General features: G+C 46.6%; 1 protein-coding gene across 11 annotated transcripts in view; it reads left to right on the top strand.

Annotated features, from left to right (window-relative positions):
- Positions 1-14,378, top strand: part of SLC43A3 (solute carrier family 43 member 3) — a 468,756-nt gene that overhangs the window by 338,593 nt on the left and 115,785 nt on the right. For 6 of the 11 annotated variants that reach the window (XM_086953355.1, XM_086953354.1, XM_086953357.1 and 3 more), the window contains one exon: positions 6,032-6,168. In XM_086953355.1, coding sequence (XP_086809481.1) covers positions 6,032-6,168 — 137 coding nt within the window. The remainder of the gene's footprint in view (positions 1-6,031; positions 6,169-14,378) is intronic. The other 5 variants (XM_086953361.1, XM_086953360.1, XM_086953364.1 and 2 more) reach the window with 1 other exon arrangement.

Genomic DNA, 14,378 nt, shown 5'->3' with positions numbered 1-14,378 from the left:
CGCTGTATTTTCTAATACCCAAAAAGGACGGGACACTAAGACCAATTCTCGACCTCGGGCCCCTCAATCACTACACTCAGATCATTTTCATATGATCACTTTACAACAAGTGCTCCCATTGCTGCAACAAGGCGACTTCCTTACAACACTAGATCTAAAGGACGCCTACTTCCACATTCCTATACATCCTGCTCACAGGAAGTATCTAAGGTTTGTACTGGAAGGACAACATTATCAATTCAAAGTCCTTCCATTCGGAGTGACAACGGCACCAAGAGTGTTCACAAAGTGCCTAGCAGTAGTAGCAGCACATCTCCGAAGACAACACATCCATGTCTTCCCATATCAAGACGATTGGCTCATAAAAGCCAAGCCATTCAATCAGTGTGTCCAACACACCTCAGACAATTCAAAGATTGCACGACTTAGGGTTCACAATCAACTACATCAAGTCTGTTTCCCTGCGATGAAACACGTGTTGGCCAGAACAAGAGGAACAATAAATTTGTTTTCCATAACAAGGATTCTACCTCATTGAACTTTCTTTGTTGATTTTGAAACACTATTGATGTGCGCAATTCACTACTGTACCATAACCAGGACTCACCGAGCCTTTATGATATTTTCCTAGAGCAGGGGCTTTTGTTGATTTTGTACATCAAGTCGCACCTGCAGCCGTCTCATGTACATCAATATTTAGGGGTTACAATAAACACGTCTACAGCTCTAGCGTATCCCAGTCCAGCAAGGATACAGAGCATTCAAGCCTTAGTCACAGTCTTCCAACCAACAACAACAATCTCTGCAAGCCAGAGTATTTATGAGACTGATAGGCATGATGGCATCTTGCATCTTCATAGTACCATTTGCAAGATTGCAGATGTGTCTGTTACAGGAATGTCTAGCACAACAGTGGAATCGGGCTCAAGGGAAACTAACAGACCTGGTGTTGGTAGACAGCCGCACACATCGCTATCCGCAGTGGTAGAACACCAAAAACGTAACAAAAGGGCGGCCGTTCCTCAAACCTGTTCCACAAATAGTACTCCCAGCAGACGCATCTCTCACAGGATGGGGAGCCCATCTCTTACGTCATACAACTCAAGGTCAATGGACCACTCGACAAATACTGTTCCATATCCACCATCTAGAGCTGCTAGCAATATTCTTAGTGCTCAAAACTTTCCAAGTACTAGTACAAAACCAAGCTGTCTTAATCCGGATGGACAACATGACAGCCATGTACTATATACAAAAACGGGGGGGACACACTCTCTACAGCTGTCCCAGCTTGCACAGAACATTTGGAGATGGGCCATCCCACAAAACATATATCTGTTAGCGGAACACCTTCCAGGGGTTCACAATCAGATACAAAAGAATTCATGAATGGGAACTACATCAGCAAGTTCTTCAACCATTCTTTCACAAGTGGGGTCATCCAGACATAGATCTGTTCACCACACACGAAAATGCCCAACCTTTGCCACCAGGTTTCCACACCCGCTGTCCAAGGGCAATGCAATATGGATGAACTGGTCAGGCAGATTTGAGTACGCTTTTCCGCCACTACCACTAATACCACGAATAGTGCGCAAGCTACGGCAACAGTCGCTCAAACTGATTTTAGTAGCTCCCACATGGGCACGCCAACCGTGGAATACAACACTGCTAGAACTATTCCTAGTTCCACACTAAAAACTACATCTGACCCCATCCCTGCTAACGCAGAACCATGGAGACATCAGACATCCAGACCCAAGCCAACTGAATCTGGCTCCCGAGGTCTTAGAGTTTGGTTATCTTAACCTACCACCAGACTGTATGAACATTATTAAAGAGGCCAGGAGACCCACTACCAGAGCCTGTATGCTGCTAAACGGAAAAGATTTGCCATTTACTGCAACAATAACCAAATTGATCTCCTAGATGCTTCCATCCAAAATATAATTTGCTACCTTCTACATTTACAAAGACAAAGATGTAACTTGGCATATTCATCTATACGCCTACGTCTGGCAGCAATTGCAGCATATTTACAAAATAGACAACATCTGTCTTTATTTAAAGTGCCAGCTATTAAAGCTTTTATGGAAGGATTAAAAAGAATCATTCCTCCCAGGTTACCACCCTCTCCAGTGTAGAACCTAAACATTGTTCTTACAAGGCTCATGGGACCACCTTTAAACCTCTACACCAATGTGAACTGTAATTCATCACATGGAAAACAGCTTTTTCTAGTAGCTATTACCTCTCTTAGGAGAGTTAGTGAGATTCAAGCTTTCACTATACAAGAACCTTTTTTACAATTACACTGTAATAAAGTGGTACTCAGAACAAATCCTAAATTCCTTCCAAAAGTCATTACTCCGTGTCATTTAAACCAAACTGTAGAGTTACCGGTATTTTTCCAAAACCCAGCCTCTGTAGCTGAAAGAGCTCTACACACCCCAGACGTTAAAAGAGCTCTTCTCTATTATACAGATAGGACAAAATCCTTTCACAAAACAAAGCAACTGTTTGTAGCTTTCTCTCCACCACATAAGGGCAACCCCATCTCTAAAGCTGGAATTTCAAGGTGGATTGTAAAATGTATACAAATATGCTAGCAAAAAGCAAAACGTACATTATCAGTTCCTCCTAGAGCGCACTCCACACGCAAACTATGACCCTCTATGGCTTTCTTAGGGAACATCCCCCTAGAAGACATCTGCAAGGCAGCAACATGGTCTACAACACACTCCTTCACCAAACCCTACTGTGTTGATGTGCAAGCCAAGCAGCAAGCTGCAGTAGGCCAAGCTGTCCTCAAAACTCTCTTTCAAACTACTGCAACAGATACAGGTGATGACCGCTAGTGGAGACACTGCTGCACAATCGATGCAAAAGTGTAGTATCTGCAGCTCATATTCCTCGAACGGAAAATGCTACTTACCAGTATGCATCTGTTCTTGGCATGTAGAGCTGCAGAGTCGTACACGCCCTCCCGCCTCCCCGGGACCTGTATCTGTTCCAGTTTCATCTTTCTTAGATGCACACGCATGGACATCCTTCTTTTCTTTACTTCTACTGACTCCATCATTTCCCATCATGGCGAAAAACAATCTAAGGATGGAGCCGATGCCCATGCGCACTATCGTCCAAGGGAGGAGTCACCTATCTCGTGACTACAAAAGACTTTTCCAAGACGAACACAACATGCAATCATCCGAGCCCAACACCAGGTGGCGATCTAATGCAAAGTGTAGAACTCTGCAGCTCTACATGCCAAGAACAGATGCATACTGGTAAGTAGCATTTTCCTTGTAAAGTGCATGTTCACCGCGAAGGGTATCTTGGCACTGAATAACATGTTTATAGTTATCCAACTCAATGGTACTCATTTTATTGACCTCAGAAGGATGAAAGGCTGAGTGGACCCTCTGGGATTTGAACTGTGACCATGAGATCAAACACAGGTCCCTGCAGGGATTTCTGCGTCCACACGCATTAGTCCACCAAGCCACCAGACCTGGCTTGGAACACATGACAAGGAGAAAAAGCCCAAAACTCCCCAAGCCTCACTTCGGAAGCCTCTGCTTGGTATAGCCACCCACACTGAGAAGCATATGTTGCTATCGAAACCTCGGACACGAGCCCCGACAGTGGGGTAGCTACATTAGGCGGGGCTGGTACAGAGTTCTCTGGAATGCTTTGATGGTGGCCTTAGAGGTGTCTCCAATCTCCTGCCCCTCAAACTTGGTGGCAGAGAATCCTGGATGACGCCAAGAGTATTTCAAGATGGCGGCATCATGGGAGCTGAACATGCCTGTGATCATGGCGGTGGCATCCCGAAGGCTTGAAAAGGACTATGGTAGGTGGAGGCAGCGGTCTGTCCTTGGCTCAGAACTCAGTTGCATGTCGTGGAATGTGTGGGCATTTTTGACTGGCATGGTTTGGAATGGCCTAGAACTTTGCAGCATGTTCTGGCGTAGCTGATGATGTCATGGAAGAGGTGTGGCGCTGTGGCTTGGGCGACTGACTCTGGAATCTGGGGATCACGGTTCGATCCCCGGCACCGGCAGCAGATTAGCCCAGCACCATGTGACTCTGGGCAATAGTTTGCTTAATCTTCCCGACGGCCCCCAGCGCCTGTGCGCTTTACAAATGTGGATTATTATGAGATGGCATTGGATGCCCTGGTGTTGTGTGACATAATCTAGAAGAGTCTGTGGTGGCCTGGGACTGGGTGGCATGTTATATAACCACCTATGATGTCCTGGCACTGTGTGCCATATTATGGAATACTCAGGAGTGGCATGGGATGTCCTGGCACTGGGTGGCATGATCTGGAACAGCCATGATGCCATGAGGTGTCTTGAGATGCCTGGTGTTGTGTGGCATGTTCTGCAATATTATGGAATGGTGTGTGTTGGCTGGCTACTGGGTTGCATGTTCTAGAACAGACTGTGATGCCTTGGGGCTGCGTGCCATATTCTAGAATGGCCTGGGATGTCCTGCTACTGGGTGGCGTGATCTAAATCCGCCTTAGATCCCTTGCACTGGTCTGTTGCCCTGGCGTTGTGTGCCATATTCATGAACAGCCTGGGATGTCTTGACATGGTGAGGATGGCCCACTCTGTCCTGCTGCAGTGCCTGCCCTCCCTATCTTCTGATACTCCTCCCCTCCACTGTTGGTCGTCCGCCTTCTCACAAACAGCCTGATAAGCCCAGTGCATCAGCTGGACTGGTGCCCAAGGGCAGCTGTGGGAACAGATTGGCGGAGAGAGGCTCTCTGGGCACATCTGGGTCTCCTGGGCACCCACAGTCCTCTCCTCCCTATAGATCACCTTTCCCTCTCGTACTCTTTCCCCTTTCACCTTATTATTAATGTTTAGCCTTTTCATTCATCTCCTCCTTTTCACTTCCCCTTGTTCTTTCCTCCTTTCTTCATCACATTGTCACCAATCATCTTTACTTTTCAAGCTGTCTCCCTCCTCCTCGTGGTCATTATCGATCCCCCCTCCTTTCTTCCTTCTCCAGTCTTTACACTTTTTCTGTATGTCTTTGCTTTCTCTGCAGCCTCTCTTTCAGTTTCTGCATCCCTCCTTCTTTTCATGTCTTTCCTTTTGGACTTTTCTTTTTCTTGCTTTCTTCTTCTTTTTGTCATTCTTCTTTCATACTGTATACCTTCCACCTCTTCTCTTCCTCTCTTCCATTTGTTTTCCTTTTACCCCCTCTTTGTCCATTTCAGCTTCTCCCCCACTTTGTTCTTTGATCTCCTCACCTTTTTCCTTTCCCTCTGCTCTCTTCCATGATTTATTTCCACTTTTCTCTTTCTTGCTCACTCTCTCTTGCCCTCTGTCATGTTCATTCCCTCTGTCTCCTCTTCCTGTACTCTCTTCCCCCGCCCTTTTCTTCACTCCCCTTTGTAATGGCAGTGTCCCTGCCTTAAGCCAGGTCCCTCCTTGGGTCTACCAGCTGTGGGGTTCAGGGGGGCCTCAGTTTTAATGACAATGAGCCCTGGCCTGCTGGTAGATTCTGGGTCCCTCACTATCCATGCCAGTGTCCTGTCTTCCTGCCAGTGGCAAGAGTCCTCAGATTTAAAGGGGCAATCCATTGATTCATGTCACAATAAACCTCCAAACCCCACCTAGCATCATCAGATGAACATTGTAGAACGCCTGGTGTTGGTGCTAGAGATAAAGGACTGACTGGAGGGAACAGTTTTATTTCTCTACACTGGATGGGCCCTTTAAACTCAAACCTTTCCAGTTCTTGTAGCCCACACACTGGCCAGTTGCTGCTGAAACAGCCACACAACTTTAGTTGGTTTAGGGCTTGGGTTGTGTCTGTCTGCAGGCACTGGGGATTTTAAGTAAGATTTGCTTGAAACCCTAAATGCACTATTTCTAAAATCTCGCCAAAGGGCAAACACCTTTGCTGCCTGCACCCTGTCGCATTTCTTGATGCAGATTGCCCCTGTGGTGCAAAGGGTTTCCTTGGCAGATGTGTGTCTGATCTCCTAACATGGATGTCCTTTCCTTCGCAGCATCACTTGTCAGAAGTCCGCCTCGTACAGCCTGAGCACTACGACTGCCAGCTCTCAAGATGGCGTCCGCCGCAGAAGTGGCGACCCTGTGAAGGCAGAAGAGGCTGACAAAGGTCAGAAGTCCCTGATAGCCAGAGGTGATTGTGCCTTTCGAGCATTTGGGGTTTACTTTAGCTCTATCCTGCATTAACCTGCTTCTCGTCGCAGCTTTATCGCAGCTTTTAAGTGCCAGCACTGGACATTACATGTACTTACACACCGAGGACCAGGGTTACAGCTAAGTAGCTTTTCAGCTCTGATTTGCAGCATAATCATTCGCATTCTTCAGGTTGAATATATTCTCATGGTTCAAAGGTTTAACTGTCCAGGATTTATGTTACGTATTACAAACTTATTCATTGGAATGCTGCTCACGATGCTGAGACAAACCCTGGATTATGAACTCCGCTCGTGGAGTTTGCGGAGACTTGTTAACTACGCATTCCATTAAAAACACAGAATTCAGGCAAAAACTCCTTCCTCCACGTAGCAGAGTCAGCTACTAAACTGCGCCCACAAATGCTTTGATAAAGCAACTTTACACGCTAAAAAGCATATACCAATTAACAAAAGTGAACTTTGAAAATGAAAAATATCAGGCAATGAGAGAGGTGATGATTTTGGGGTCCCCCCCCTAACCTAAAGGGTGGACCACGCAGATGCCTTGATCATGTTGAACGATTCGGTGGTGGTTCCATCCTTTTAGGACCACCCCAAGCACAGTTATGGGCAAAAATACAATCCCAACCAAAGGCCCTGCAAAGCATTATGGGACGAGATTAGCAGTGGGCAGTGAATATTATAGTATCCAATATCAAAACATTCCTCAAGGGGCAGCAGCTCTCAGGCTGAGCTGAGAGCAAATACTATACATTCTACAAAGAGCTGCAGTTCCACTAGTCGTTGCTAGGTGTCCCTCAAGTCAAATACTAACTCATGAGGGACATCTAGTAACGACTAGTGGAACTGCAGCTTGATGTAATAATTTTAATGCTTTTGCATTTGACTCGTGAGGGACATCTAGTTATCTAGGGGCTACTATAGACCCAGAAAAAGCCAAAGTATATCCCAATCCAATCAGGATCCAAACAATGATCACGTTGATCCAAAAATTTCAACCACAACACTCACTACCAGCTCGAGTGTTCATGCAGCTGTTAGGGATGATGTTCTCTTGCATACTGCTAATACCATATGCCAGACTACAAATGCGTCCGCTGCAGGAATGTCTAGCGTCACAGTGGAATCGGGCTCAAGGTCAGATTACAGATCTGGTGTTGGTAGACGACCGCACACATCGCTCTCTGAAGTGGTGGAACACAACAAACATTTCCAAGGGGCGGTCCTTCCTAGAACCGATTCCACAAGTGATACTAACAGCGGATGCATCGCTCACCGGATGGGGAGCGCATATGCAGAAATATACAGTGCAGGGAAAATGGAGTGTACAGCAAAAAAGACTGCACATCAATTATCTGGAACTACTAGCAATGTTTCCAGCATTAAAAGCTTTTAAAATGCAAATCCTCAACAAAGCAGTCCTGATCAGAACAGACAACATGACTGCAATGTATTATATTCAAAAACAGGGGGGGGACACTCTCTCCAACTATCCAAACTAGCGCAGGACATCTGGAGGTGGGCCATTCCTCAAAAGATCTATCTGTTAGCCGAACACCTACCAGGAGTTCAAAATCAGATAGCAGACATCCTAAGCAGAGAGTCAGAACAAATACACGAATGGAAACTGCACAACCAAATACTGCAGCCATTCTTCCAAAGATGGGGACAACCAGAGATAGATCTTTGCCACTCATCAGAACGCAAAATGCCAAAACTTCACATCCAGGTACCCACACCACCTGTCGCAGGGCAATGCATTATGGATAAATTGGTCCAACAAATTTGCATACGCTTTTCCCCCCTCTCCCACTAATTCCATTAGTGGTTCGAAAACTGCAACAACATTCAATGACAATACTAGTAGCACCCACGTGGGCACGACAGCCGTGGTTCACCACGCTTCTACAACTCTCACAGGTGCCACATCATAAGTTAAGAATATTACCCATGCACCTTACACAGAACCATGGAGAAATAATGCACCCAGATCCCAAACAACTGAACCTAGCGATCTGGCTCCTATAGAGTTTGGATACTTAGATTTACCTCCAGAATGTATGGAAATCATTAAACAAGCAAGACGTCCTACCACCAGAGCATGCTATGCAGCAAAGTGGAAAAGGTTTGCTATATACTGTAACAGTAATAACATCAACCCTCTGGACGCATCCACTAAAGAGATTATTTGCTATTTACTACACTTGCAGCAATGTAACCTTGCTTACACCTCTATTAGAGTACATCTTGCAGCTATAGCGGCGTACCTACAAAACAGACAACATCTTTCCCTGTTTAAAGTACCAGCAATAAAAGCTTTCATGGAAGGCCTCAAAAGAGTCATTCCACCAAGACTACCGCCTTCCCCAGTCTAGAATCTCAACATAGTACTCACCAGACTAATGGGAACACCTTTCGAACCTATGCATAGGTGTGAAATACAATTCCTCACATGGAAGGTGGCCTTTCTTATAGCCATTACTTCACTCAGAAGAGTTAGTGAATTGCAAGCGTTTACAATACAAGAACCATTCCTACAGTTACACCAAAATAAAGTGGTTCTTAGAACAAACCCAAAATTCTTGCCTAAAGTAATTTAACATTCCACATCAATCAGCCAGTGGAACTACCAGTCTTCTTTCCAAAAACACAGACGGTAGCGGAAAGGGCCCTACATACATTAGATGTCAGAAGGGCAATATTGTATTACATAAAAAGAACACAAACTTTCAGAAAGACAAAACAACTATTTCTAGCATTTTCTCCTACACATAAGGGCAATCCTATCTCTAAAGCAGGCATTGCCAGGTGGATTGTAAAATGTATACAAATATGCTACTTAAAAGCAAAGAGGACATTAACTGTTCCTTCTAGAGCTCACTCTACACGTAAACTAGGAGCATCTATGGCATTCTTAGGAAACATTCCACTAGATGACATATGCAAAGCAGCTACCTGGGTTACACCGCATACCTTCACAAAACACTACTGTGTAGATGTGCAGGCAACACAACAGGCTAGAGTGGGACAAGCTGTTCTAAAAACTTTATTTCAGACTGTTGCAACAGACACTGGTGACCACCGCTAGGGAGGTAACTGCTGTATAGTCTATTCATAAATGTACCATCTGCAGCCCATATGCCTCGAACGGAATATGCTACTTACCAGTATGCATCTGTTCTTGGCATAGAGGGCTGCAGAGTGGTACATGCCCTCCCAGCCTCCCCGGAAACCTGTGTCTGTTCCAACACTATCTTATTTAGATACACTTACATGGGCATTTCAATCTGTGTTCTATCATACTACTCCATCTAACCCTACTATGGCAAAACAATCTAAGGATGGAGCCGATGCCCATGCGCACTAGCACCCAACGGAGGAGTCACCAGTCTTGTGACGACAAAAGACTTCTCCAAGAGAAAAACAAGTGCAATCATCCGAGCCCAACACCAGATGGCGATCTATTCATAAATGTACCACTCTGCAGCCCTCTATGCCAAGAACAGATGCATACTGGTAAGTAGAATATTCCTTATTTTACGTGCTTCATCTGTCCCTTGATGGCTTTCGTGGTCTCCTGGAGTGTTGTGTAGTTCCTATAAAACCTATACAGGATCTGCACATTTAGACAACATACACTGTAGGATTGGTGTCAGACTGATTCCAGACACCCCCACGGGGTATGTTCGCCTGTATACCAGCTAGCTCACAGTGCCACTAGAAACCCCTGTTACCAGGGAGAGAATAGCTTTTGGCAACTGTCGAACATGACAATCCTGATCCCACAGGAACGTGGAAACAGTGCAATACGCTTCGCTCAGTCACTCGTGCTCACTTAGTCTCAGAGAGTTGCACAGAATACACCGTAGGGACTTTCTCAATAAGTATTTATTGAGCAGTTGTTATTCTAGTGTAAAATAGGTGTGCAGAAACAATCATGTGATGTTTATATACCCAAAGGTCTCCTCAGGGGTTCCACCTTCCTGTGCCACGGTCGGACTTAGGATGACATCGGGAATGAACCTTGTACATAGTTAATATGCAGGAGATGGTAGTCCTGCTGAGTTTCCAAGAATCCTGAATCCTCAGGCATCATGTATGAGGCTAGTGTTCAAGGAAAAACCCACGTTCTGGAAGCAGCGACATAACTAGGTAAAGGGTCAGTCCTAGCAGCCAGTTATGTATGTAGTGTAGGGACAAATATAGGTGAAAGGTTGGGATGTTATCCTGGCCTGTATTGGGGCACCTGTATGGAATATATCAAGAGGTTCTCTAGCAGCAGTTAATGCGGACTAGTTAAGTCTGTGGTTAGTTGAATCACCGATAACTCATGCCCTTCCTGAGATGTTAAAGAAGGAATCCCCACCATGCAGGGCACTGGGGGCATTTTGCTCTTTTCTGTCACGGCTTAGTGGCTCGGTGCACTAATGCCTCCACTGTAGGGGCCTGTGTTTGACCTCCTGGTCATAGGTTTATATCATAGGGTCCACTCAGCCATTCATCCTTTCGGTTGATAAAATGAGTACCATTGAAACAGGTAACAAGAAATATCTGTTATTCAGCACCAAGGTACCCTTGGGCAGGTGTGCACTTTACAAATACACGCTATGTTTTTCGGGTCCATAGGTAAACCTTTGTAGTTGTTGCAGGAAGAGGCTGTGACACCTTCATCCCTTGATTCTGTCTGAGATTAACTTTAACATTGACTGTCGGTTCGCCGCCAGTGTCTCTGTGCATGAAAATCACCTGTACAGAGAGGTCTTCATATCCCGGTGCCAGCAGGTAAGTACCACACTGACAGTCATCAGGTGCAGGTAAGTACCACACTGACAGTCAGCAGGTGCAGGTACGTACCACACTGACAGGGGGTGCAACGCCTGTGGCTGTCGCTTCTGCTGCTCTGCAGCCATCCTTTCAAAGACGAGCCTGCAGGGTCGGTGGTTTAAGCGCTCGCGCCTGTCATCACCTACCTAAGAAGGCATCAGTCAAGTATGTCAAGGGTTCATTCCACCGGATGGAGTGCCCTGAGGCGGCAGGCAGTCGGAATGAGGCTGAGGTCTAATTATGGTGGTGGCGTGTCACTCAGTGCACGCCTTGCTTAAGTAGTATTGTGTGGACTGTGGCCTGGAGGGACAAGTGTGAGCTCCTTGTGTCGGTGACAGCACACAGACCAGCTCCACCTGCAGGGAACACCGACCAACCGAGCAGGTGTAGCACCAAGGGAAGGCCTCTGGACTGACGTCTGAGATCAACGTACCGACCCCCAGCTGACTCAATAAGCCATAGTTACCAAATAGAGAAGCACAGCTGAACACAACAACCGCAAAACATCCCCAGGGGCCACACCAGACTCCGGCCTGTGGCAGAGTCAGTGGTTCTATCTGGAGTCACCCAAGCTCCCGAAAGCGCCGAGAGGCCGTGTCTGTGGCAGACAGTGCTACACAAATATCAGCAACACGCTGTGAAGGCAGCGCGCTGATAAAGGCATGAATACTGTGAACTGGTTGTTTGGATACCTGAGGCCAGCTTCAGATCGCACAGCGCCTCATAGCGCCTGCCCACAGTGCCTGTCCACAGCGCCTTAGTGCCCCTCTGCAGTGCCTTTCCACAGTGCCTGTCCACAGCGCTGCTCAGTGCCTCTCCACAGTGCCTGTCCACAGCGCTGCTCAGTGCCTCTCCACAGCGCCGCTCAGTGCCTCTCCGCAGCGCCTCTCCACAGCGCCTGCCTGTCCTCAAAGCTACCTCACATCCACAGAACAAGCATTTGCAATGGAATTGGTCCCGCATTTACGCAAGTTTGAGCTGTTGACATTGTAAATGTCAATGCCTTTTATTTATGTTTTGGTTTTTAAAACATAAATGAAAGACATTGTCATTTACAATACCAATAGCTTCAGGTTGCGTAAATGAGAGACCTATTGCATTGCAAATGCTTGTTTCTGCCCAGCTTTGTGGCGCTGCCCTGCATGGGAAATCCTACCGGGAGAATGGCAATGCTGTCCAGAAATGCCCATTCCTTCCTGACTTCAGTGACCTTGCCTGGCCTCCACTTTTACCTTTACTTTATCAGTCCCACAGAATCAGTACTTCGAAGTTATTTTTTGCCCAAATATTCTTCTGGGGACGAGTTCCATGGATTTACAACACAGTCAATAAATCAAGGTAATTACACTACAAGTCTTTGCTCATAGGAAGGACAACTGGAATAACACAATATTGTGGCCGTCGCGTTCTCAGACGGCCCGATTCACAGAACAAACTTAAGACAAACTCCAAAACTTACTACCATTTCGGTATTCACAGAAGGCACTTACTCATTTCGGGATTCACAGAAGGCACTTACTCATTTTGGTTTACACAGAAGGCACATACTCATTTCGGTATTCACCGAAGACACTTACTCATTTCGGTATTCACAGAAGTTAGGAGTCCTAACTTTAGGACTCCTTAATGCCTTCTGTGAATACCGAAAGTCTTAAAGATAGGATTTTCCTCAGTTTAGGAGTCCTTACTTTACTACTCCTAACTTCGGTGAATACTGAAATGAGTAAGTGCCTTCTGTGAATACCAAAATGGTAGCAAGTTTAGGATTTTGTCTTAAGTTGGTTCTGTAAATCGGTCCCAGAGTATTTATATATGTTCCACACTTGCTGCATGAATCAGATCTGTATCAGTTTCAAACATTGATTCTAGCTCAGATGGATCAAAAGAGGCTTTAAAAAGCATCAGCCATGGTCCCCGGGGGGACAGATGCTTTGCAAAGATTAACTTTCACCATTTAGTTGCTGACGGCTGCATTCGGGTGTTAGAGTGCTGCTAATGAGGAGAAACGTTTGCCCGGACAGTACAACTGTGTTGTAAAATGACAAATAGCAAAAGATTGTGACAGAATCCGCAATATTATGCTGCATTATTGCACCTCTTCTGTGTCTGATTACATTTGTACCTCTCTAGTCCCTGCAGCACCTGTTTTGACCTGGTTTTCAGGCTCTACAACAAATCTGCTGACCTGGTTTCTCTGGCTCTACAGCAGCTCTGCTCACCTGGTTCTCTGGTTGTAGAGCAGCTCTGCTGACCTGGTACTCGGGCTCTAGAGCAGCTCTGTTTACCTGGCACTCGGGCTCTAGAGCCGGTGTGCTGACCTGGTTCTCAGACTCTACAGTAGCTTGCTGACCCGGTTCTAGAGCTGCTCCACTGACCCGGTTCTCAGGATCTACAATGACTCTGCTGACCTGGTTCTCTGTCTCTACAATGACTCTGCTGACCTGGTTCTCTGGCTCTAGAGAGACTCTGCTGAACTTGTTCTCTGGCTCTACAACAGCTCTGCTAACTTGATTCTCTGGCTCTACAACAGCTCTGCTGACCTGGGACTCTGGCTCTACAACAGCTCTGCTGACCTGGTTCTCTGGCTCTACAACAGCTCTGCTGACCTGGTTCTCTGGCTCTACAACAGCTCTGCTGACCTGGTTCTCTGGCTCTACAACAGCTCTGCTGATTTGGTTCTCCGGCTCTACAGCAGCTCTGCTGACCTGGTTCTCTGGCTCTAAAGCAGCTCTGCTGACCTGGTTCTCTGGCTCTACAGAAGGTCTGCTGACCTGGTTCTTTGGCTCTACAGCAGCTCTGCTGACCTGGTTCTCTGGCTCTACAGCAGCTCTGCTGACCTGGTTCTCTGTCTCTAGAGCAGCTCTGCTGACCTGGTTCTCTGGCTCTAAAGCAGCTCTGCTGACCTGGTACTCTGGCTCTAAAGCAGCTCTGCTGACCTGGTTCTCTGGCTCTACAGAAGGTCTGCTGACCTAGTTCTTTGGCTCTACAGCAGCTCTGCTGACCTGTTTCTCTGGCTCTACAGCAGCTCTGCTGACCTGGTTCTCTGGCTCTACAGCAGCTCTGCTGACCGTGTTCTCTGTCTCTAGAGCAGCTCTGTTGACCTGTTTCTCTGGTTTTACAGCAGCTCTGCTGACTGGTTCTCTGGCTCTAGGGTGGCTCTGCTGACCTAGCACTCTAGCTCTACAGTAGCTCTGCTGACCCAGTTCTCTGGCTCTAGAACAGCTCTGCTGACCTTGTTCTCTGGCTCTACCGCAGCTCTGCTGACCAGGTTCTCTGGCTCTAAAGCCGCTCTGCTGACCTGGCTCTCTGGCTCTAAAGCAGCTCTGCTGACCTGGTTTCTCTGTCTCTACCGCAGCTCTGCTGA

Source organism: Lissotriton vulgaris, chromosome 1_2, assembly GCF_964263255.1.
Source record: "Lissotriton vulgaris chromosome 1_2, aLisVul1.2, whole genome shotgun sequence".
Classification (NCBI taxonomy): Eukaryota; Metazoa; Chordata; class Amphibia; order Caudata; family Salamandridae; genus Lissotriton; species Lissotriton vulgaris.
This window is presented reverse-complemented; position numbering and strand designations above follow the sequence as displayed.